The sequence below is a fragment of the Tursiops truncatus genome, chromosome 21, assembly GCF_011762595.2.
Source record: "Tursiops truncatus isolate mTurTru1 chromosome 21, mTurTru1.mat.Y, whole genome shotgun sequence".
NCBI lineage: Eukaryota > Metazoa > Chordata > Mammalia > Artiodactyla > Delphinidae > Tursiops > Tursiops truncatus.
Window position 1 is genome coordinate 23,411,702 of NC_047054.1, and position 24,859 is coordinate 23,436,560.

At 38.5% G+C, this 24,859-nt stretch overlaps 2 protein-coding genes and 1 non-coding gene across 5 annotated transcripts in view; 2 read left to right on the plus strand and 1 right to left on the minus strand.

The window, feature by feature from the left end:
• Nucleotides 1-21,353, minus strand: part of GTF2E2 (general transcription factor IIE subunit 2) — a 74,729-nt gene extending 53,376 nt beyond the window's left edge. The window contains exons 1-2 of one of the 3 annotated variants that reach the window (XM_019921400.3): nt 21,125-21,353; nt 16,659-16,828 (exon numbers count right to left, since the gene is read on the minus strand). In XM_019921400.3, coding sequence (XP_019776959.1) covers nt 16,659-16,824 — 166 coding nt within the window. In that variant the 5' untranslated portion in view covers nt 16,825-16,828; nt 21,125-21,353. Of the gene's footprint in view, nt 1-16,658; nt 16,829-20,837; nt 20,856-21,124 lie in introns of those variants that run through there. The other 2 variants (XM_019921397.3, XM_019921398.3) reach the window with 2 other exon arrangements.
• On the plus strand, nt 321-427 carry LOC117310068 (U6 spliceosomal RNA). Its single transcript, XR_004524326.1, has one exon. It is a non-coding gene; the product is annotated as a U6 spliceosomal RNA (small nuclear RNA).
• On the plus strand, nt 10,148-10,477 carry SMIM18 (small integral membrane protein 18). The gene has a single exon (XM_019921407.2). The coding sequence runs from the start codon at nt 10,148-10,150 to the stop codon at nt 10,442-10,444; it is 297 nt and encodes a 98-aa protein (XP_019776966.1). The 3' UTR covers nt 10,445-10,477.
• Nucleotides 21,354-24,859: the final 3,506 nt, after the last annotated feature.

A 24,859-nucleotide genomic window follows, 5' to 3' on the forward strand; every position in this document is an offset into this window, starting at 1 on the left:
TAAGTACCTTTATCTCACCCTTTCCTTAAGTCTGATTAGATTTCCACCATAATTAGAAGCAAGGTTTATTAAACAGGAGGACAATACAAATCTCAATCTGATCCATAGTGCTTTTCTAACAACCTTAAAAACCATGAGAAGTGAGTGGATTACTTCTAAGGGATAAAAAGTTCAATTTATCACCAATGACATCAATTTCTGCTTATCAACTTAAAAAAAATAAATGGGTATTGATTAATGGGAATTAATAAAAAGTATGATACAATAACTATTTTAAGGTAAATTTTAAAGATATATTAGGAATAAAAAAAATAAGCAATGTGCTCGCTTCAGCAGCACATATACTAAAATTGGAACAATACAGAGAAGATTAGCATGGCCCCTGCGCAAGGATGACACGCAAATTCGTGAATCATTCCATATTTTTACCTAAGTGTCCATCGACAGATGAATGGATAAAGAAGATGTGGCACATATATACAATGGAATATTACTCAGCCATAAAAAGAAACAAAATTGAGTGTAGTGAGGTGAATGGACCTAGAGTCTGTCATACACAGTAAAGTCAGTCAGAAAAACAAATACCATATGCTAACACATATATACGGAATCTAAAAAAAAAAAGGTTCTGAAGAACCTAGGGGCAGGACAGGAATAAAGATGCAGATGTAGAGAATGGACTTGAGGACATGGGGAGGGGGAAGGGTAAGCTGGGACAAAGTGAGAGAGTGGCATGGACATATATATATACTACCAAATGTAAAACAGATAGCTAGTGGGAAGCAGCCGCAAAGCACAGGGAGATCAGCTCAGTGCTTTGTGATCACCTAGAGGGGTGGGATAGGGAGGGTGGGAGGGAGACACAAGAGGGAGGAGATATGGGGACATATGTATATGTATAGCTGATTCACTTTGTTATAAAGCAGAAACTAACACACCACTGTAAAGCAATTATACTCCAATAAAGACGTTAAAAAAAACACATAAGCACTGCCACTGCATAAACGTGGATACTTAAAAAGGATGTAGCATGAAACAAGGAGCAATCTACATAGAAGATCATTTGGTTCAGAACATATACCATTCTGTTGCATATTTACAGGCAGAAATCCTAATGCTACCATTGCATCACAAATGCATTCTATTAGCCATAGGCAGGAAGAGTAAAAAAAAGTCACTGTAAATACCAGGAAGACATTTCATAAGTACACATTCTATTAGTCGGGCATCAGATCAGATATTATAAAGTTCCCATGTGGCTGATCCACAAAGGAAGAGGTTAAATAAAAGGGGGGAGAGTCCATTTCTGGCACCAGGTTGGTAATAATAATTTAAACAAAAGAATGCATTAGAATAACCACAAGTCAAATTAACAACTGTCAGAGATCCACGGGAACAGCTTCTAGAAGGCAACATAATATTCCTTTGAGATTAGTTAGTGAAAAGGCTTTATTGAATGATTTTTTGAGACCTCATATGCAATTTTCCTTTAAAAATAACTTTGTTGGGCTTCCCTGGTGGCGCAGTGGTTGAGAGTCCGCCTGCCGATGCAGGGGACACGGGTTCGTGCCCCGGTCCGGGAAGATCCCACATGCCGTGGAGCAGCTAGGCCCGTGAGCCATGGCCACGCAACGGGAGAGGCCACACACAACAGTGAGAGGCCCGCGTACCACAAAAAAAAAAAAACCTTGACTGTTAAGCTTAGACCACAACTCTAATACACTGTAAGAAAATCATTCTATCTCTACACATCCAACTGAGGATTCTTTTGCAATTTAACTTTCACAGACTGCTTTTTTCTTAACACAGGTGGTGTACCTACCAAAACTTACCCTTCTCCCAAATAATAGAAATAAAAACCTTATTTCTTTTCTTCTTCCTCAGAATTTCATCTAAATCAAACCACCACATAGAAATAATCACTTTCAGAGAGCAAGTTTTACGTAAATAACAAGTATTAGAAAGAGAGAAAGCAAATATCATTTATGAGATCTTACACTTCATGGAGGAAACACCACGCTGGTAAACCTGAACTGTTTGTTTCCCAGGTTACTGCCTCTCTTGACATTATCTTCTAGCCCTAGCACTGAAATAATCACTGAAGGATCTGAAATTCTACAGCTAAGCACTATGGAATCATCAATTTGTTACTAACTCACAAATTCCTGTGCAGAAATTTAGCTGAAAGACAAAAAAATAAGGCCAAAATAAGGGGTGACAGTTGAGAACCCAGACGGCTCTATTCAAGTTTATGAATGATTTACTCCTAGGGTGGCAGGACTTAATGCAAATGCACGTAGAGGAAACTGTCAGCTCCATTGTGGTTCAACCAATAGAAGCACAGCTCCATCTTGGCTGTGCACTAGACTGCATTACAAACAGACGGATACCATCGCTTCAACTGCAGCCTTTCAGACAAGAGGTAGGTTATACGATCTTTTCATTTAATAATACATGTCCTTATGATACAATATAAATATTTTACCATAAAAACGAAGCAGAAAGCTTTGTTCCTACTAAAGACCCCAAGAAATGTATTCATGTCATTGTTTGGCAGGATTTTATTATGAAAACATGAAGACTATCTTTGCTATTTGATAAGCACCCTTACCATCTGTGCCTTAACAGAAAATCATTACATTTTCTATGAACCTAATCTATATCCAGACCTCAGAGTAAGCCATATGCATGTGATGTTAAAAGGTTGCTTGCAAATTTCATTTTCTCTGAGCTATTTCATTTCAGCGGTTTGGTTTGTCTTAACAAAGGATTTTTCTTAAAGAAAAATCTAGACTAAAAGCAAATCCAGGACTAAAGCTTTCTGATTATATGTGCAAATTTAAAGCATTTATAAGAAAGTTTGCTGTATTTTAAGGAATATGAGAAAATAATTCAAAATTTTATTTGACTTTGAGTGTAGATGCAGAGAATGCCAATAAATTATCATACTGTGATTTTTATATAAAAATAAAAAGACCATAAAGGTACCATTACGTAGGCTGCATTATACTGTAACCAAAGAGACCATTTATAGAGCTTCAGACTTTCATACATTTTCATTAAAATAATTCCCTACAGTCAAATTTTAAAGTCTCTATCACTATAACATACAAATCATGCTATTAAATAAAAACCTTCTTAAGCAGTGTTTCATTTTTCATATGCCACAAAAATATACATTTATCACAGTATTTGTATATAATATTAAAGTTATTCTTAAACCAAACTTAAAATACACAGTAAGTCGTTTTGATAAACTAAATTTTAAAATAAAAATATGCTCTAAGAAGAATTGGTTATGGGAGGAAGGAGGGTACCTTTCAAGGTAATATGATTACTTTCATAGCTAAAAGCAATCATTCATGCCTACTAAAAATTATTATTCAACTGCTGACCGAATTTCTAATTCTACAATATTAAAGCATGAAAAAATAATTATTTAGTAAATGCTAGAGTTCCAGGATATTACCTATATATACTGACCTAAGATCCAAATTCTGTCCTTTTCTTTGCTGGTAAATCTATTTTAAATTTTAAAGGTTTTTTTTTTCATAAATTTTATTCCTTCTGTTTCTTAACCAGTGTTCTGCTAGCATGAGCAAAGTATCCCTTACAAAGCCCAAAGGTTGCTGTAAGAAGATACTAGATCTCTCCAGGTTCAGTACAATGTGGTTAACTGCCTAGAAAACATTCCTGTTTGCTATACGAAGTACGGGAGCTCAAAAAAAAAGTCTCAGATCAAATAAAAATAACTTTGTCAAATAAAACAGTTAACTCGTAACTCAAATTTCAGGTAAATTGTAGACAAAAACTCCTGCCACCCACATTTTTTAAACATTATAATCAGCCTACATTTTACTGGCAATATATCTATAGTTAGTACAGATGGAGGCTCATTGCTGTTTAGCCAAACTAACTAAAGACATGGCCTAAGCCAGAGAGTTCCAGCGTTGGGTGCGTTGTTCTATATATAAAGGCTATTACGATTAACAGATCATATTTCAAAGTGATATGCTTAAATGCACTAGAGAATTCAATTCAAGGCCTTTTTCCACAAATAGAGCAAAAGTATAATTTTATTCTGATCTGGCAATTCAAGGTTCCAGAACAGTTCCAAGTCCTATCCTTGTAAATATTTCACTAGGGCCTTTTAAAATGGGAGGAAAAATAGATGATGGGAATATATTGGAAAATAATAATAAACTAAAAATTATATATATAAGAGACTGTTCCTACTTTTTACTGTTTGCGCTCACTTTTCGTAAGGCATGTTACAGCATTTGCTTCACATAAATTTACATTTTAATTTCAAAAATAGTCTCAAAATACAAGAAAATCCTAATGATAAATGTCTTTCTATGTATCTAATTATGTCTAATTCATCAAAGCAAGATTTAGATTTTATCCTAAACTTAACACACAAAATTATTAGAGCTCTACCGTACTCTGAAAGAATAAACCACATTAAATTTAAGGTAGAAAATGAATCTATATTACAGGGCTTACTTTTTCCAGATATGCCCAGAAGCTAACAAAAAGTGAATGTTTTGAGATGCTCATCAGTTATCAACACACTCACAAATGGCACACTGTCATCATTCACAACATAAACCTGACATGTATATATACTCTTTCTGAAAACTGCTTAGATGCTCCTAACAAAACTTACAAGTACCCTTGGCAATGGCACATACTGCTATCCAGTCACTATCACAAGTATAATTATCATAAGCATATTTGTGTGTGGATAAAGTACACAGTCTTACCAAAGTCACAATTTACTAATCCTAATTTTTTAGAAGTAATCCAAACACAATGGATTATTAAAAACCAAAGGCAAGGAATACTTCTGGGTTTGAATAAATAATACACTCAAATGGTTCAAAAACCAAAGGAATATAACAAGGCACATCTTGACAAGTCTCACACACATCCCGGTCTCCCGACTCTACTCTCCAACCAACCCCACAAATAATCATTGTTATTAATTTCTATATATCCCCAAGATTTTTGTGCAGATACAAGCAACTAAAAATATATATTATTTCCCTTTTTCCTCCTGCACTTTGTTTACTTAAAAACATATCCTAGAAATCTTTCCATGTCACTATAGTCACCTCATTCATGCTTAACATCCGACTGTGTGAGTATACTACATTAATTTAACCAGAAGAACAGTTCATTGATGGGTACAAGTTAACTTCAAAGTAAGTGAATTTAGTTGTGTGTCTGTCTGCCTGCCCCGCTTCTTGCCTCCCCTTATCTCTCCCTTCCCATCTCTCCCCCTCCCTCCCTCCCGCTCTATTTTTTAGGAGCAAGGGGACCTGAAAATTTTTTAAGCAGTTCACTTGTACCTCAAAAATAAATAGAATATAAAGTTCCTTAAGCAAACTTTCTAATCATTCTAAAATTTCATTTTGAAACAGTAACCTACATTATTAGTCTTTACAATTTCTCCCCAGTCTTAAGAAGTCACCATAAATTTAAAAAGGCCTACTCATGGGACTTCCCTGGTGGTCCAGTGGTAAAGAATCTGCCTTCCAATGCAGGGGATGTGGGTTTGATCCCTGGTCGGGGAACTAAGATCCCACATGCCGCAGGGCAACTAATCCCGCATGCCACAACTACTGAGCCCGCACATTTCAACAAGAGAAAACCCGAACACCACAACTAGAGAGAAGCCCACGAGCCACAACAAAGACAGGACACAGCCAAAAATAAAAATAACAATAAATGAAATAAATATTAAAATAAATAAAAATAAAAAGGCCTGCTCATAATAAATTAAAATACAAAGTAATAAATTCAGTATAATTTCAACCAGGTATGAGTTATAGATTTATACAGCCAATGTCTAGGATAAAAGAAAAAAATTACAAGTTTGATATGTTACAGAGATAAGATTATAGGTGATGCTATTTTTTTAAGTTAATTATTTATTACTTTTGGCTGCGCTGGGTCTTCGTTGCTGCGGGCTTTCTCTAGTTGCGGCGAGCGGGGGCTACTCTTTGTTGCAGTGCGCGGGCTTCTCACTGCGGTGGCTTCTCTTGTTGTGGAGCACGGGCTCTAGGCACACGGGCTTCAGTAGTTGTGGCATGCGGGCTCTAGAGCGCAGGCTCAGTAGTTGTGGCGCGCGGGCTTAGTTGCTCCGCAGCATGTGGGATCTTCCCGGACCAGGGCTCAAACTCGTGTCACCTGCGTTGGCAGGCGGATTCTTAACCACTGTACCACCAGGGAAGCCCATAGGTGATGCTTTTAATTTTTATTTTAAATTGCTGTAATGATATTTTTGATATCAATAATGAAATAGCAGTTTAAATTAATGTTAATTAATAGGGTAGATTAATTACAGAGGCATAATGTAGAAATTACCTCACTCTACTCTCTCCTCCCTCCCCTACCATTGTTTCCCCTGCAGTCAGTTCCAATGCCAGAGAAATCTTCAAAAGAAATTCCCAAATTTTAAAAAGGAATCAACCTGAAAGGCCTTAACAGAAAGTCTAAGGAATACTTTAATCAGTGCTGAAGAGGGCTAGGTTGGCCAAGGTAAAATTATTAGACAGACCCTCAAGCAATTCTTCCTGTTCTTTACCTACCCACATAAGTCGCACAATCCCCCATTTCACCAAGGTCCTAATCTTCTTCCTCTCCCTCTCCTCTATTAGCTCTTTAAAAAAAAAAAAAAGCATCTGAAACTCATTCACACTGAAGTAAAAATAATTGTAACAATGTTTGTTACCCCTCCCAGGAATATCTGAATTTTAGCAGTGCTAAAAATCCTAAGGGAGTTCCAAAGCTGAACATTTTTCAGGCATTTGTGTGTCTGTGCACATGCATTCATGACACTATCAGCAAAGCTGGATCAAAAAGGACTTAACTTTTGTCTCCGTTTGAGTTAGTTTCTATAGGTTACTTGACTATTTGTGTAAAAGGTGGTTAAGTTCAGAGGCAGCAACAACGCAGAGGTGGAGGGGTAGCCTATCAGGACTCCACACTGCACAACCCCAATTTACACTGTATTCTACCTGAATGGCACCCACCCCACAACAAAACATGACTGGTGCTCCCCAGAGCTGTACAACGCAGCAGCGTGCTTTCTATAAGGGTGTGCTTGGAAGAGAAAAATTCAAAAGATAAAAGAGTAACTTTGAGGGCTTCCCTGGTGGCACAGTGGTTGAGAGTCGGCCTGCCGATGCAGGGGACATGGGTTCGTGCCCCGGTCCGGGAGGATCCCACATGCCTTGGAGCGGCTGGACCCGTGAGCCATGGCCGCTGAGCCTGAGTGTCCGGAGCCTGTGCTCCGCAATGGGAGAAGCCACAGCAGTGAGAGGCTCACGTACCCCAAAAAAAAAAAAAAAAAAAAAAAAAAGAGTAACTTTGAAAGGCTGGGTCTCTTGACATAGTTTGAAATATTGTAATGTAACGGGAAGTTACTCAAATACCTGTGTTCCAGACAGTGCATTTTTGTATGTCCCAGAAAAGAAGCAATTAATTCAATTACTGTCCATTAGTCTCTTGTCCCTCATTTCAAGGTGAAAGGTGACCAAGCACCATAAATGGATTCTTAAATCCAACAAGAAAAAATGAATTTATTAAGCCTTTACTTTTGGCCTCAGATCATCAATTTAACCTTCAAAATATATGAAGGAAAAAAGGAAGAGACCAAGTCCATCCAAAGAAGTGAGATGATCCGCCACGCAAATCAAATGTAAAGAAAAACGAAAAAAAAACCTTAGAAAATATTAGTTTATTAACCCCAAAGTTTTAAAATTATATTTATAAAGAAAACAGAAATCTTAGGAATTATATTGTTATGTTTGGGGGTTTTAAGTCAGTTTTTAATCTTTTTTGGTGTGAAAATGATATAGTGGTTATATTTAAAGACAGAGTCCTCACCTTTTAAGAGATATATACTGAAATATTCCTAGATGAAATGACATGATGTCTGGGATTTGCCTCAAAATAATCCATGGAATGGAAGTGAGCAGAGATATAGACTGGCCAAGAATTGATCAATGAAGCTGTGTTATAAGCACATGGGTGTTTATTATACTCATACTTCTGTAGTACCTTGAAATTTTCTATAAATGGAACATACTCTCACACACAAGTTATCTCCAGCACTTAGAAAAGTATTTGTTGGGACTTCCCTGGTGGTCCAGCAGTTAAGACTCCATGCTCCCAACACAGGGGGCCTGGTTTCAATCCCTGGTCAGGGAACTAGATCCCACATGCCGCAACTAAGAGCCCACATGCTGCAACTAAAAGATCCCGTGTGCCGCAACGAAAGATCCCGCATGCCGCAATTAAAGATCCCACATGCCGCAATTAAAGATCCCGTGTACCCAACAAAAATCCCACATGCTCCAACTGAGACCCAGCGCAGCCAAACAAATAAATAAATATTTTTTAAAAAAGGATTTGTTACTCAGTAGGTAATCAATAAACATTTGTTTACAAGAATGAAAGTCTATTTACAACTATGTAGCAAAAAAATCACACAAAACATTTCTTTCATAAAAGCAAGCACACAAACTGACAACAGTCACTGAATTAGGGAAGTGGAACTATGGGGTTTTTTCCTCTCATTTCAAAAAGTTTCTTAGTATATAGAGATATTTTATAATTTTTTCAAAAAACTTGAGCTATTTTGGGGGTTTTTGTTTATTTATTTTTGACTGGGTCAGGTCTTAGATGCAGCACGCGGGATCTTCATTGCGGCATGTGGGCTTCTCTCTAGTTGTGGTGTTCAGGCTTTCTCTCTCTAGTTGGGCATGCAGGCTCCAGAGCACGTGGGCTCTGCGGTTTGTGGCGCGTGGGCTCTCTAGTTGAGGCACGCAGGCTCAGTAGCCTTGCAGCATGTGGGAATCTTAGTTCCCCAACCAGAGACTGAACCCGCGGTCCCCTGCATTGGAAGGTGGATTCTTTACCACTGGACCACCAGGGAAGTCCCCTTAAAAACATATTTTTGAATGATTAAGATAATAAAATCATTTATTATTTTTAATACTATCAGATCTTCAATCTTTACAGTCCCACTTAAGGTCCAACAAGTATCAGGTCAACAAGAGCAAAGCTTAATGCAAGAACAGTGACACTTTAACTCACTGGTTAATTCTGTGAGATGGAATAATAATTTAATAATACATACCTTTGGGATGCTGCATTTGCCTGTTTTTTTTTAATATTCCTGTCCATTGGTCATTTAGGTATTATGAAACATTTAAGACTATCATATACATAATCAAAAAAAATCCTAAGATTAAGGTCTCTTCATAGGCAACTTTAATCTAAAACTGTTTTATCCTTATTCTGAAAACTGTCATTATTTGGCTTTTCTTTCTCTACTATTTTTCACTCAGCCATTATTTCCTGATTCAGATCACCTGTCCTGGAAGTTTAAAGGAGTGGAAATAGACAGAAATACACTGAACCAAGAAGGTGAGAAGGATCCACAAGGGTAATGGGAAAAGCTCTTCTGCAGACAGTTTGAAGAACACAACTTTAAAATGCTAAGATTTTTTTTTGTAGATAACAGCTCTCTGACCGGTGCTTTAATCAAATTTTAAACCAATTCAGCTGCCTTTTTTCTCCCTCCATTAGCAGTTAATTTCTGTATATGAAGCTTGATCATAAATATTTGTCTAACAAATGATATACATTAAAAAAATACATAGTATGGGGGCTTCCCTGGTGTCGCAGTGGTTGAGAGTCCGCCTGCCGATGCAGGGGACACGGGTTCGTGCCTTGGTCCGGGAAGATCCCACATGCCGCAGAGCGGCTGCGCCCATGAGCCATGGCCACTGAGCCTGCGCGTCCAGAGCCTGTGCTCTGCAACGGGAGAGGCCACAACAGTGAGAGGCCCGCGTACCGCAAAAAAATAAAAATAAAAAAATAAAATAAATTAAAAACTACATAGTATCGTTTACAGAGTACACTGCATAAATATCGAAAAAATTTCAAGAATACCATTCAGACATTAATTCTGACAGAAAATAAGGAATACTCATGCAGCCTATATAAATTTACTAACAAATCTTAGAAATTGACATTTGAATTGACCAATCTGTAGAGTTTGGTTACATATATTCATTTTCTACCTTTCTACAGATTCAAACGAGCTATATAAGAAGTGGAATCTCTAAGAATGGCCTCCCAGAGCTCAAGCCTCTGGAATGAAACAACTACATCTGTTTATCAGTACTTTGGTTTTCAAGTTCAAAAAATTTACCCTTTCCATGATAACTGGAACACTGCCTGCTTTGTCATTCTGCTTTTATTTATATTTACAGTGGTATCTTTAGTGGTGCTGGCTTTCCTTTATGAAGCGCTTGACTGCTGTTGCTGTGTAAAAAACAAAACTGTGAAAGACTTGAAAAATGAACCGAACCCTCTTAGAAGTATGATGGACAACATCAGAAAACGTGAAACTGAAGTGGTCTAGTACTCTACATAAGATGAACAAAAGCTCTGAAAACAGCCGTCAATTACTGAGAAAAAAAGAAAAATTTCTGAGGTCAACCGTTATTACAAAACCGACTACGAATAATTAAAAGATTTCTACTAGAAGGGAAAAACAAGTTAAATATGCACTTTCTGTGTGTGTATCGATTTCATTAAATATACTGTAAAACTTTCACAAATGTGAATAATTTACCAATCTATTTAAAATAACACTTCAAAAACTAGTTAAAAGATTCCTAGAGCTCAATACTAGGCATTAAAAAGTAAACTGGAAACCAAAAGAAAGGCTAATGATCCCAAAATAACATACCTAAACAAACCATGTGAACTAAAAAACAGAGTACTATCCTTCATATATTTTGGTAATTAAAATGCTACTTAAAATACTTATCTAAATCCATAGTAAAATATTCCCACTTATACGTAAGTCCCTACTTACTAAGAAGCAATACTTTCTAGTTTATTGAAGACAACTAAAATATTTTTAAAGATTTAAGTTTTATGTAGGATTAGTGTGGAAAAAAAAGACTCAAAATACTCAACAAGGTCACAAGGACACTTGCATAAACTTTTCATAAAATTGACTTACTGTTCAGTAAGAAATACATGGTCTAAGATGAGCTGTTTTCAAACTAAAACTTTCTAGCATACCCCCCTAAATTGCATTTCTTGAGCTTGTTCTTTCATTATGTCTCTCGCATTCACACTCCCAAAGACTAAGATACCCAACGCAAAAAGACTGCCAGGTAACTCCCTGACAGTTCAGTAGTCAGGACTGGACGATTTCACTGCCGGGACCTGGGTTCAATCCCTGGTCTGGGAATTAAGATCCCGAAAGCCGCGCAGTGTGGCCAAAAAAAAAAAAGACTGCCAAAAAAGTCAAGAGCAAGTCAAAAGCTAGGACCACTTAACACCTGTTAAGAAATATGGCAATCTTATTTCTTGGAATGCCAAAGGCTGTACAGTATTATATTTTATAACCCTGACACTATTTTGCTGCTACCCATGAGCAAACCAAAATATGCTTTTAACCACTACACTATAACTGCCCTTAGACCAGAAATGTCACTCCTGGAAATTTATTCTGAGAAATTACTTCAAAAGAAAAAACTGAAGATACAAAGATGTTTACAATAGCATTACTCAAAATAACAAAATAATTGGAAGTAACGGCACTTAACTAAATGTGTCTCATCAACATTAAGAAGCAACTGAAAATTATGGCAAAACAGAAAATACTTGATATGGGAAGTGAAAAATAAGTATCTGTCATTTTCAACTTAAAGAGCCCTACATGCCAGCCCGAAATCACTTTTCCACACAATGTTTTTATATATTTTTTTAACATTAGAAAAAAATAACATAACCAACTTTCAAAGGACTTGTGGAACTTAGGTATACAAAATATTCTGGTAACCAAGAGCTACTCTGAGCACTTGTTAAAACCACGTTTTCATAAATGGAAAACTTTGGGGTCCTTGCCATAGATGGGAAGCATACAGGTCCTTTGATAACTAGATTTTTTGATAACCTACACTACCTTTTCCCTACCCTACCCTGTAATCTATTTAGCCATTTAACAAATATGTACTGAGTGCTTCCATGTGTGAGGGATTAGGTTACAATGGCAAACAAGTAATCATGCAATTACAGTGGCACACATAGCTTTGTCAGAAACAGGGAGTGCTCTGGGAATTCAAAGGCCAAGCAATAAACACAAATTGGAAAGTGGGAATGACTTTAAAGCTGAAACCTAGAAGAGGAATAGGAGTTAACCAAAGGAAAGAGGGAAGGAGGTAAGAAAGAACGTTCCAGGAAGATGAAATAATATGAGCAAAGGCCAGGAGGCAAGAGAGTGAAGCATGTTAGAGTAGCAACAAGCCAGTATCATTAGGACAGAGTACAAGGAGAAAAATGAGATACGGGCACAATAGATAAGGGGACAAGATCAAGTACAGCATGTAGGCTGCAGGAAAAGGTGGGCTTTGTCTGAAAAGCAATGATCAGCCTTAAACAGAGAATGACATCATCAGATTCATGATTAGAAAAATCACTGACTTGTACAGAGAATGGCCAGTAGGGAAGCTAAACCAGGACACCTGACAAGCAGCTGACTGGGCAATCCAATGGTAGTGCCCCGAGCTAGGGTGGTATGGTAGTCTTTAGTGTTTACACCCAGTATTTCCAGCTCCCCTCTTTCTGAGCACATGGAACTGGCTGGTAGAGCCCTGTGACTAGCTCTGGCTAATGAGCTGTGAGAGGAGTTGATGTGTATCACCTCCAGACCACAGCATTTAACTGCCAGGCAAGATCTTCCAGAGCTCTCTTTCCCTCGGGCATTGAAACAAAACCAACAACATTTGAAATATCAGCCACTCTATCAGCTTGGGTCCTTGAGTGACTGTAATGAGCTAAGACCCCTGCCAACACATGATAAACATGTGGTATGAAAGAGAAACAAACCTTTGTTGTTTTAAGCCACTGAGATTTTGGAGCAAGGATATTCTTAAGCAGATCAAAGAGACCAGGTCTAAGGCAGGTCTCTGTTAATGTTTAAAACAATTTGTAAAATTTTATTATGAATTCATGTAAATTTCATTGTAATGAGAGATAATCAAACCTAATGCACGTGCTAACAAGAATGATAAACCTCCTTTGGTAAAAAGACTGGCTCTGCTTTAACATCAGTACAACAGCTTGAAGAACATCTAACAAGATGACATCAATAAAGATTACACTGCTACACTTTGAAGGAGGTAAATAATTTCTGTTGTGAGTTAAGTTGCACTGACCTAGCTGTCTAAAAGATAATAGCCTAAGAGTAAACTAAACCCAAAATAAGCAGAAGGAAGGAAATAATAAATGCTGAAGTGGAAATAAATGAAATTTTTAAAAACCAGAAAAACAGATAAATCAGTGAAACAAAGAGTTGTTTTTTTAAAAGATCAACAAAATTGACAAACCTTTAAACTGGACTAAACAAAACAAAAACAAATAAAACAAAAAATTCCTAAAATCAGAAATGAAAGAAGGGAGGGATATCACTATTGACCTTATAGAAATCAAAAGTGAATACTCTAAAAAACTTTGGACAATGTAGATGATGACATGGACAAACCCCTAAAAAGACAAACTACCAAATTAACTCAAGAAGAAATAGAAAATCTGAATAGATCTATAAGAAGAAATTTCAACCAAGAGCATCCCACAAAGGAAAGCTCAGGCCCAAATGGCTTCCCTAGTGAATTCTATCAAATATTTAAGGAGAAATTTATATCAAACCTTCACAAACTTTTCCAGAAAACAGAGGAAAAGGAAATACTTCGCAAACCGTTTGCGGCCAGAAATACCCCAATAAGCACAAGAGAAGAAAACTACAGACCATATTCCTCACGAGTACAGATACAAAAATCCTGTACAAAATATCACCAAAAACTCTGTACAAAATATTACAGAAGTAGATTATTCAGCAAAGTGAACCCCACAACAAATAAAAAGGATTACACACCATGACCAAGTAGGATTTATTCCAAGAATATAAGGTTGGTTTAACATCTGAAAGCAGATTAATGTAATATACCATATTAATAAAAAATAAGAACAAACATGATTACCTCAATAGATGCAGAAAAAGCATTTAACAACATCCACTACCCATTTATATTAAAAGCTCTCAACAAACTAAAAATAGAGGGGAACTCCTGATAAAGGGCACCTACAAAAACCCTGCAGCTAACATACATAATAGTGAAAGACTGAATGCTTTCCCCCTAAGATAGGAACAAAAGATATTCACACTCACTACTTCTATTACTAGCCAATATTAACAGTCAAGAAAAAGAAAGAAAAGGCATTCATATTGGCAAGGTGAAGTAAAACTGTTCTTATTCGCAGATGACAAAATCTTACATATAGATAATCCTAAAAAATCCACACAAAAAACTAGAAATAATGAGTTCAGCAAGGTTGCAGAGTTTGAGATCAGTGTACAAAAATCTACTGTGTTTCCATATACTAGCAATTAACAAACCAAATATCAAATTAAGAAAACAATTTCATTCACAATATCAAAAAGAATAAAATATTTAGAATTTAACAAAGCAAGACATACATTAAAAACTACATAACATTGTTGAAAGAAATTAGAAACCTAAAAAAACAGAAAGAGAGCCATGTTAATTGACTGAAAGACTTAATATTGTTAAGATAGCAATTCTCAATGCAATCCCTATCAAAATCACAGCTGGCTCTTTTACAGATGAGACCTGACAAGCTGATCCTAAAATTTATATGGAAATGCAAAGGCTCCAGGAAAAACCAAAACAACTTTGCAAAAAAGAACAAAACTGAAGGACTTACTTCCACACTTCCTAATTTCAAAATGTCACTAGAATGCTACAGCAATCAAGAGAATATCGTACTAGCATAAGGACAGACATGAGTCAACAGAACCTAATTTAGATTCCAGAAAAAACTCTCATTTGTAGTCAACTGATATTCAACAATGATGCCAATGCAAGTCAATGGGGAAAAGAAAGTTTTTTCAAGAAATGGTGCAGGGATAACTGAATAACCACACACAAAAAGATGAATTTACACCCTATGTTAATCCATACATAAAAAAATCAACTCAAACATATCACAGACCTAAATCTAAGAGCTAAAACTATAAAACTCTTAGAAGAAAACACAGGAGGAATTTTTTATGACCTTGGGTTAGGCAAAGATTTCTTAAATATGACACCAAGAACACTTGTGATATTGGATCAAGAAACTGTACCCAGAATATATAAAGAACTCTTACAAATCAGTAGGAAGAAGACAACCCAATTTTTTCAAATGGGCAAAAAATTCTGAATAGACATTTCACCAAAAGACACATGATCAATAACACATGAAATGATGTTCAACATAATTAGTCATTAGGGTATTGCACATTAAAACCACAATGATACCACCTCACACCCACCAGAATGGCTACAATCAAAATGACAAGGAATAACAAGTGTTGGCAAGAATAAGAAAAAAAAAAATGGAACCCACATGCATTGATGGTGAAAATGTAAAATGGTAGAGCCATTTTGGTAGTTTCTTAAAAAATTAAACATAAATTTACCACATGACCAAGAAATCCCACTCTTAAGTGGAATTCTATCCAAGAGGAAAAAAATACACATCCATACAAAGACTTGTATGTGAATGTTCCCAGCAGCACTATTCATAATAGCCAAAAAGTGGAAATAATCCAAATGTCCATTAACTGGTGAACAGATAAACAAACTGTGGTATATATCATACAATGGAATACTCTTCAGCAATAAAATGGAATGAAATATTGATACATACTACAACATGGATAAATCATGGACAAAATGTCAGCAAACTGAATCCCACAACAAAGGATTACACACCATGACCAAGTAGGATTTATTCCAAGAATGCAAGGTTGGTTTAACATCTGAAAATCCGTTAATGTAATAAACCACATTAACAAAGAACAACAACATTATCATCTCAACAGATGCCAGGTAAAAGAAGCCACATACTGAAGAACACATATTGTACAATTCCATTTATATGAAATGTCCAGAAAAGGCAAATATATAGAGAAAGAAGTAGATTACTAATTATCAGGGGCTGAAGTGGGAACAAAAATTCAATTGTAGTAATAGTTGTTGCACAACTCTGTAAACTTACTAAAAATCTTTTAATTATACCCTTAAAACGAGTGAACGGTACAGTATATAGATTAAACCTCAGTGAAGTGTTTTATCTTCTTAAAGATAATAACCTAAATTCTAACTACAAAACAACTATTAACATCTTAAGAGCAAAATATTCTCATCATCCCATCCCTTACACTTAACAAAGTACCTAACAAACAATATGAATGATGAACTGAAAAATGAACTAAATGGTTTCCCGAAAAATAAAAGCTGAACAGTCCTAAAAAGTCAGGCTTCCCTGGTGGCACAGTGATTGAGAGTCCACCTGCCCATGCAGGGGACACGGGTTCGTGCCCCGGTCCGGGAAGATCCCACATGCTGTGGAGCGGCTGGGCCCGTAAGCCATGGCTGCTGAGCCTGGGCGTCCGGAGCCTGTGCTCCGCAACGGGAGAGGCCACAACAGTGAGAGGCCCGCATACGGCAAAAAAAAAAAAAAAAAAAAAAAAAAAAAAAGACAATTCTACTAACCAGAATTTTGTTTAGAGCCTGATGATCCTCCATGTTCTAGCTTCGCTTTCTTCTTCTTTGATGATGATGAAGATGATTCAGAAGATACAGAACGTTTTTCTACTACAGGAGTGGAAAGAGCTCGTTTTTTGAACAGCTCCCGTTCTCTCAAGAGACTTGGATCCATAATGCTGCAAAGATAAAAATAAGTTTCTTTAATACAGATTCCAGCCACTCAAATCTATGTGCCAAATCCACAGGTCTCAACAAGAGTTATTTCCCAAACAGAATTACCTTTTATTACTGGTTCTCTAGCACTTGTATTTATTCACTTACTCATTCACTCAAAAAATTCTTTAATTAGTGCCTGTTATATGCCAAGCACTGTGCTAGGCACTAGTAAAGAAAAATAGGATTATTCTCTAAAGCTCTAGAACTACACTGTCCAATATAACAAACAGCCACTGGCAGAAGTGCTGACTGAGCGCCTGAAATGGGACTAGAGTTGAGATGTACTCTACGTGTAAAATACACCCACATTTAAAAGACTCAATACAACGAAAAGAACTTTTTAAATTACTGAAATATTTTAGACTGATTACGCTAATGTGATAATAGTTTGGATATACTGGGTTAAGTAAAATATTAAAATTAATTTCCCTTATTTTTTCTTTTTTAAATTATGGCTACTAGAAAATTTTAAATTACATGTGTGGCTCACACTTGCAGCTCACACTGTATTCCTATTGGACAATGCTGCTTTAGGAACAACAGCAGGACTACTGGGTGGAAATTAGGAGACAAATTTAGGCTCATTGCAAAAAAATGAGAACCATCAGAATTGCTTGTAAATTAAAAGGTATATTTTAAAACTGGTGGACTCTCATAAGTAGTGAAGAGGCTGGATTAATATGTCAGAAATATCTACAGAAATTCCTGATTTGGAAGGAGGTGGGACTAGACTTCTTTGGGTTTTTTCCCAGTTTTAAAACTCTACAATTCTGGGCTTCCCTGGTGGCGCGGTGGTTGAGAGTCCGCCTGCCGATGCAGGGGACAGGGGTTCGTGCCCCGATCCGGAAGGATCCCACATGCCGCAGAGCGGCTGGGCCCGTGAGCCATGGCCACTGAGCCTGCGCGTCCGGAGCCTGTGCTCCGCAACGAGAGAGGCCGCAGCGGTGAGAGGCCCACGTACGGGAAAAAAAAAAAAAAAAAACTCTACAATTCTAAGCAACTTCAGTACAACCAGGGAAGCCACAGGTCATTCAACAAGTATTTTATAACATTCCTCTCTTGTCTGAACTCTCCCTAGAACCCCATGGAGAGTCTCGGAAGTACACAAGCTGACTACAAAAATGATTTCTATACTACTAAGACTAGTGTTCATAAGTTGGGAAACAAAGTCCCAGAGGAAAAAGACTCTTATACTTTGAAAGCCTTCAAGCATGGGGTAGCTCAATAAATATTTAAGTGAATAACGAACAGAAGAACATCTTTAAATTGCTCTAGCCTCATTGTTAATGGTTTTACAATCCTTTATTAAATGTCTTCTGTTTGGGCTTCCCTGGTGGCGCAGTGGTTAAGAATCTGCCTGCCAATGCAGGGGACTCGAGTTCAAGCCCTGGTCCGGGAAGATCCCACATGCCACAGAGCAACTAAGCCCGAGCACCACAACTACCGAAGCCCGCGCACCTAGAGCCCATTCTCCACAACAAGAGAAGCCACTGCAATGAGAAGCCCACGCACCGCAACAAAGAGTAGCCCCCACTCAAGGCAACTAGAGAAATCCCGCTGACAGCAACAAAGACCCAACGCAGCCAAAAATAAATAAAATTTTAAAAATTAAATTAATTAAAAAAAACCAATATATTAAAAAAAAATTTCTTCTGTTTGTGAGGCACTGTACTACAACCTATGAAAAGTTCTGGAAGATAAATCCTTGCCTTCAATAAGCTTACATTTGAGAACATGAAAGCACTGAGCACCTCGGTTAAAAAGCAATGAATAGGGACTTCTGTGGTGGCACAGTGGTGAAGAATCCGCCTGCCAATCCAGGGGACACAGGTTCGATCCCTGGTCCAGGAAGATCCCACATGCCACGGAGCAACTGAGCCTGTGCGCCACAACTACTGAAGCCCGCGCCCCTACAGCCCGTGAGCCACAACAAAAGAAGCCACCGCAATGAGAAGCCCGCAAACCACAACAAAGAGTAGCCCCCTCACTGCAACTAGAGAAAAGCCCACACACAGCAACGAAAGACCCAATTAAGCCAAAAATAAATAAATCAAATAAATTTATTTTTAAAAAAGCAATGAATAAATAAAACGTGACTTAGCATGCTAAAAGTTAAAAATATAAGCATTGAATAATTACTCCGCCATTAAAAAGAATGAAATAATGCCATATGCAGCAACACGGATGGACCTAGAGATTATCATACTAAGCGAAGTCAGAAAGAGAAACACCAATACCATATGCTATCACTTGTATGTGGCATCTAAAATATGATACAAATGAACATATCTACGAAACAAAGAGACTCACAAATATAAAGAACAGACTTGTGGTTGCCAAGCAGTGGGGTGGGGGGGAGGGGGAAGGACTGGGAGTTTGGGTTAGCAGATGCAAACTATTATATGTAGGACGCATAAACAAGGTCCCACTGTATAGTACAAGGAACAATATTCAATATCCTAAGATAAACCATAATGGAAAAGAATATGAAGAATATATATGTATAACTGAGTCACTCTGCCGGACAGCATAAATTAAACACAACATCGTAAGCCAACTATGCTTCAATAAAATTTAAAATATATACATATATAAAAGCATTGATAAGAAATAATCAGAGTAAACTTCAGCTAAGGAACGAAAAAAGAATCACTGGCACGGGACCTCGAATCTAAGACCTGCCTTCTTCCCTCAGTTCTAATCCCAAATAGCAACATGACCTGGGCAATCCACTAGACCTCCCTAAATCCAATTTTATCATAAGTAAAATAAGGGTACTACCAATGCTGTCTACATCTAGCCCAACTGTAAGAATAAACTGAGAAAATGTTTGTGAAAATGATTTTCTAAATAGTAAAGCTATAAAATATATGTTATTTCAGTACTATTATTTCGAGCTGGATCTGAAAAGAAGTAACCGAATGATTACGCTGGGGTGAGGAAGGCAGGAGGCAGTCTTGGGGAGGAAAAGTGTCAGAAGAAGAAAGAATTCCCCAGTGATAAGGGGAGGGCAACAAGCCTAAAACAGGAAACATCTGTTATCTGTTTATTTCACCTTGTAAAGACAGATAACTAACCCCGACTGTTATAACCATGATTTTAACACAGATTTAAACAAAAGCCTTACAGTTTACAAAAACCTGATGTTTACAGCATTTGATCCTCACAACTCTACGAGGTAACTGGTACTTCGCGTTATTTCTATTTTAATACGTGAAATCTGAAGTGAAGAGGCATCGTTAAGGTTACACAGCTGAAAGTACCTGAGCCAGGACACGAATATCCTGACTCCTAAATCAGATGCCCCTCACTCCAGACCTGAAATACTGGTAAAGGCCTCCCAAGCAAAGGCGACCTGTGTGGTTATGGGTCAAGTTCAATGGCACGTAGAACAGGTTTAAGGTCTTTCACCATCACATGTTCCGCCTAACTTTTCCTCACAAGACTACGCAGTACCTGTAGAGTTTTACATGTACTGACCTGTGTTGTAGACAGGACACATCATCCTGCCCATCTGACATTAACAAAAAACAAACCATAACTCAGAGAGTCCACGTGTTCCCCCAATAAGAAGCCAAAAATTAAAAGAAAATCTTCTGGCTCCAAAGCCCACATTCTTTCCACTTTATCATTTGACTTCTTTCAACCTTTCTGCTCTTTCCTCTCTCGCTTCTTTCCCGCCTGCGCCTCGCAGGTGCCAACACTGCTATGAATAGCCGGCGAGCTGAGAATAGACACTTGCTCACCTCTTAAATGACAGAAACGTAGAGGTGGACGGAAAAGTGGTTAGCGCAGCTATTTGTTTCGGGAAATGTCTTTAGGTTTTGCAGGAAACAACCATTATAACTAAAGCTTAGGAATCATTCCAAAGTAGGTCTCCAAAAGGCAGCTGAAAACAACAGTCCAGAAAGAAGCACCTACATCCCAGCCTTTGGGTAGCTGGGCACCGTTTCCCCAAACTCCACACACCTGGTTCCTACGGCAGCTGCTAATGCAAGCTGGGGGGCCAGGAAGCGGCACAATCAGCTCTCCGATGTGAATTTCCCCTCTTTCTAACCCAAAACTTTGCTCAATGAACCTCCGGCCTAAAAGACGATGCTCCCGAGAAGCTGTTAGCAGGTTTCAGCGTTTCGCGCCGGTAACGGCTGTCCCAGCCTCCCGCGGGGTGGGAGGCCCGCTCGCCCCCGGGCGGAGGCGGCCCGGAGGAACAACAGGCCGGGGCTCCCCGCCCCTCACCCCGCTGCTGCGGCCCCTACCTGAGCCAGGAGGGCCGCCCCACGAGCCCGGCCGCCGCCTCCCGGAGCCTCCTCCTCGACAGCCGCACACGCCTGCGTGGCCGCCGCTTCCTGCTCGTCGTCAGCGCCCCCACTCGCACGCACGCACGCCCAGCGCTACCCCGCCAGGTCGGGGTTCCCGCACTGGCGGCGGCGGCGGCGGCGCCTCAGGCGGCTACTCGGCCACGGGCTCCGCCCGCCACTTCCTGATCCGCGGGTTCGGAGCTCAGTCCCGGCAGCCACCGCGGCCCTTCGGCCGCCGAGAACGCGCATGCGTCCTCATATACCCTGCCCGGGGAGGGGAATCCAGAGCTGGGGCGTCCCTGGTCTCCATGACAACGGGAGGGTGGTTGGGAGCGGGGCTTAAGTGAGAGTTAAGTAGCCGCAGCTGAGAGGGAAGAAATCTTTCCTTCACAGAAATACAACTGTAAAGCTACTAAATCCTCCTGCAGCGTGCTCTGGGATCTGTTTAACCCAAATGGCGACGAGATTTTTCAAGTTACTGTCTATCAGATGTTCTGTGACTTTACATCAAATGTCAGTCACCATCACCTAAACTTCGAAGAACATTGTTCCAGCTCTCTCTTTTTCAACTGAGGAAACAAGAGGCCCAGTGAAACTAAATAACTTGCTCGGGACAGCACAGCTAGCAAAGGCAAATCCTGACGTGAAGTTCAGTTTCTGAACTCCCAACCGCCCCCCCCCCGTAAACTCTCTTGGAAAAGGATTTCGGATTCAGAAGCTGCATAAGGGGTAGAAACAAGGCGACGGAAAAAATAATTGGCCTTGCGCACGACCTGCAAAGTATTGGAGCATGTCAAATTTCGTGTGGCTGACCTTTCCTCACTCCAACTTGAAGCTGCGCATAGCCAGTGCTCAACTATTCTACAGCTGTCGTTTACTTAGTGCTGGTTACTCCTCAAGTTACTTAACCTGCGTTTCGGTTTTCAGGTCTGGGAAATGGGAATAATAATTGTACTACCACAATACGTTACTTTCATTGGACTGTTGTGAAGATTGTATGAGATAATACGTAAATATTTATTCAAAATTTGGAAATAAAGCCAAAAGACGATTGTCTTTTTAAAATTGATTTCTTTCTACAGGATTTTGCAATAAACTCACTTGATGTTCATCTGACACCCTCAGGAAAGGTAGCTTCATTTGTATAACAGTTTATGAGGACTCAGAGTTTTTATAACCCAGGAGAATCAGAGATTAACTGGTAAAAAACTGATGAGGTGTAATGAGAAGCAGGTATCCACTGCAAAAAAAAAAAAAAAATCCCAAAGCTTAAAATTGCATTGTCCTGAGAAACATGAGCCAGTTTTGTATCAATTTAGTTTTATCTTATCCTTTCCCCAATGATTTTATAAATCCCAATTTACCATATCCTTGTGGAATCAGTTCTACCGTTCTGTTAGCTTCCTTATTAATGAATGAGAGACTTTATATACAAATGGACAATGGCTAGACCATATATGATAATAAAATATGATAATATGATAAAACTAGACCACATATGGCTAGACCATATATGATAATATGATAATAAAACTCTGGCCCACTTAAAAAACCAAGCCACAACCTTTGCAGCAATTAGCTCAGAATGGTAAGGATTTACTCAAACTTCCCTATTTCAGACACCCTTCCCCCAGCTTCCCCTGCCAACAAACTTTAATCAGAACATACCAGAAGCATCCCCCCCCCCTTTTTTGCACTATAACACTTCCCCTCTCTGTGATTGCCTTTGAGTCTGTGCCAAAGAGATGGTGGCTGAATCTCTTGCTACATAGCAAGGGTTGCAGTCTCTGTTCTCACGTGAGTGGTCTTCATTTATTTCCACTGTGTTTAATAAAACTTCCACACATGCTCGTTACCTAGTCACTTGAAACTTAGGAGTTTAACAATTAGCGACTCATGCTTTTACAGAAGTAGATCTACCACACAGAGAGCACACAATGAACTGTTAAAAGATAAACTAAGGTACATTAAAATTTTGAAACGTTTAAGCAAATAGCAATTCAAATCAGCCACAAACAAACCAAAAATGGTTAGGAACACTCCACTGACAGCAGCTAGGGGAAAGGTTTTTACAGAGAAGAGGAGGAAGCAAATAAAAGAAAGTATTGGTTGGCTACAGCTCTTAAGCAGTTGCCTTAGTCGGAAATCCTGGTTGGCTGTTTGTGATTAGTTCTTAAATTTTGTTTTCTCGGATTCCAGTGACTCCAACGTAGGTTGTGGTTTCACGTGTAGACTTACCAAGGCTCTGAAGCCACCTTAGTCTATGGCCTCCTTGTTTAATTACTTGGACAAAATGCTCACAAGTATTCCTTTATTTCAATGTCCTGTCTCATTTCAGCCAGTTGGAACAGCTATAGGACACTTAACTGCCTTCTAATGCCAGTATTAGAATATGTTATTTATAATCCAAACCCTCAAATGTCAACTGCCCCCGCCTTTACCCCAATATTAGCCATTATTATCACTGCCCAACTGGACACCCTCCCCTACACACCCCGGCAAACCATTAAAATCTATACATGATCAATGTCATCAAGCAGTGGCATCACTCCTCTTTATACGTCCTGCTGCCTGTGACTAGGTCATTGCACTGAAAGCGATGACTGCACTCATTCAAAATACTTTGGTGTGACTTCCTGCACTCTGAAGGTACTCCTCAAGTGAAGAGAAAAATGTGCTCCCTATATGGCCCGTAATTAGGCCATTTTTGTGTCAAATGTACTTACACATGGACACCACACTACACATGAACTAAAAAGGATTCTGTTTTGTCTGCTGGTAATGTTGACTACATGATGATTTGCATGATAACCACGTGGCCAAACATCAGCCCAAATTAGCTAGATTTCACAGAATTCATGGTTTGGAGTTAAACATATAGACTTTTATTCTGCCTTCTCATCCTTGTTACACAATATAGACACCATGTGAATTGCTTCTGAAGCAGCCTCTAGCCAGGGCTTAGGGAAGACATATGAAAAACATTTCACTCTGAGGTGAGGGCCATGGCTATTTATAAGGACATGGCTGTGTAATATACACAAAGTCTCCACCACTGATGCTTAAATAAAATAAACCTTTATAATAAAAACCATCTACATATTGGCAGCCTCGGTATTTCCAGATCAGAAGGGTGTGGTGAACGTCAAATTATATGAAGAAGGATCCAAGCTATTCACGCAATAACAATTTATGTCTTATCTCATGAATGCTTATAATACATTGCATACTCTTTAGTAGAAAGTGTGGTGACTTCTTCAGGGAAATATACTTTGCATATTTTAAAAAACATCCTTTCCTCCTGGCCTGTCCAAACCCCCCCATCCCCCAAAACAACTCAATATAACCACATGATTAATTCAACATGCTGCATAATTTTTTTTTGCTATTTTATTTAATTGTGGTCTATGTATATAATTTTGCCATTTCAACCATTTTAAAATGTACAGTTTGGTGGCATTAATTACATTCACAATACTGTGCAACTATCATCACTATTTCCAGAATTTTTCATCATCCCAGACAGAAACTCAGTACCCATTAAGGGATAACTCCCCATTTCCTCCTCTCCTCAGCGCCTGGTAACTTCTAATCTACTTTATATCTCTATGAATTTACCCTAATTCTAGATATTTTATATAAGTGGAATAATACAGTATATGTCTTCTTGTGGCTGGCTTGTTTCACTTGATG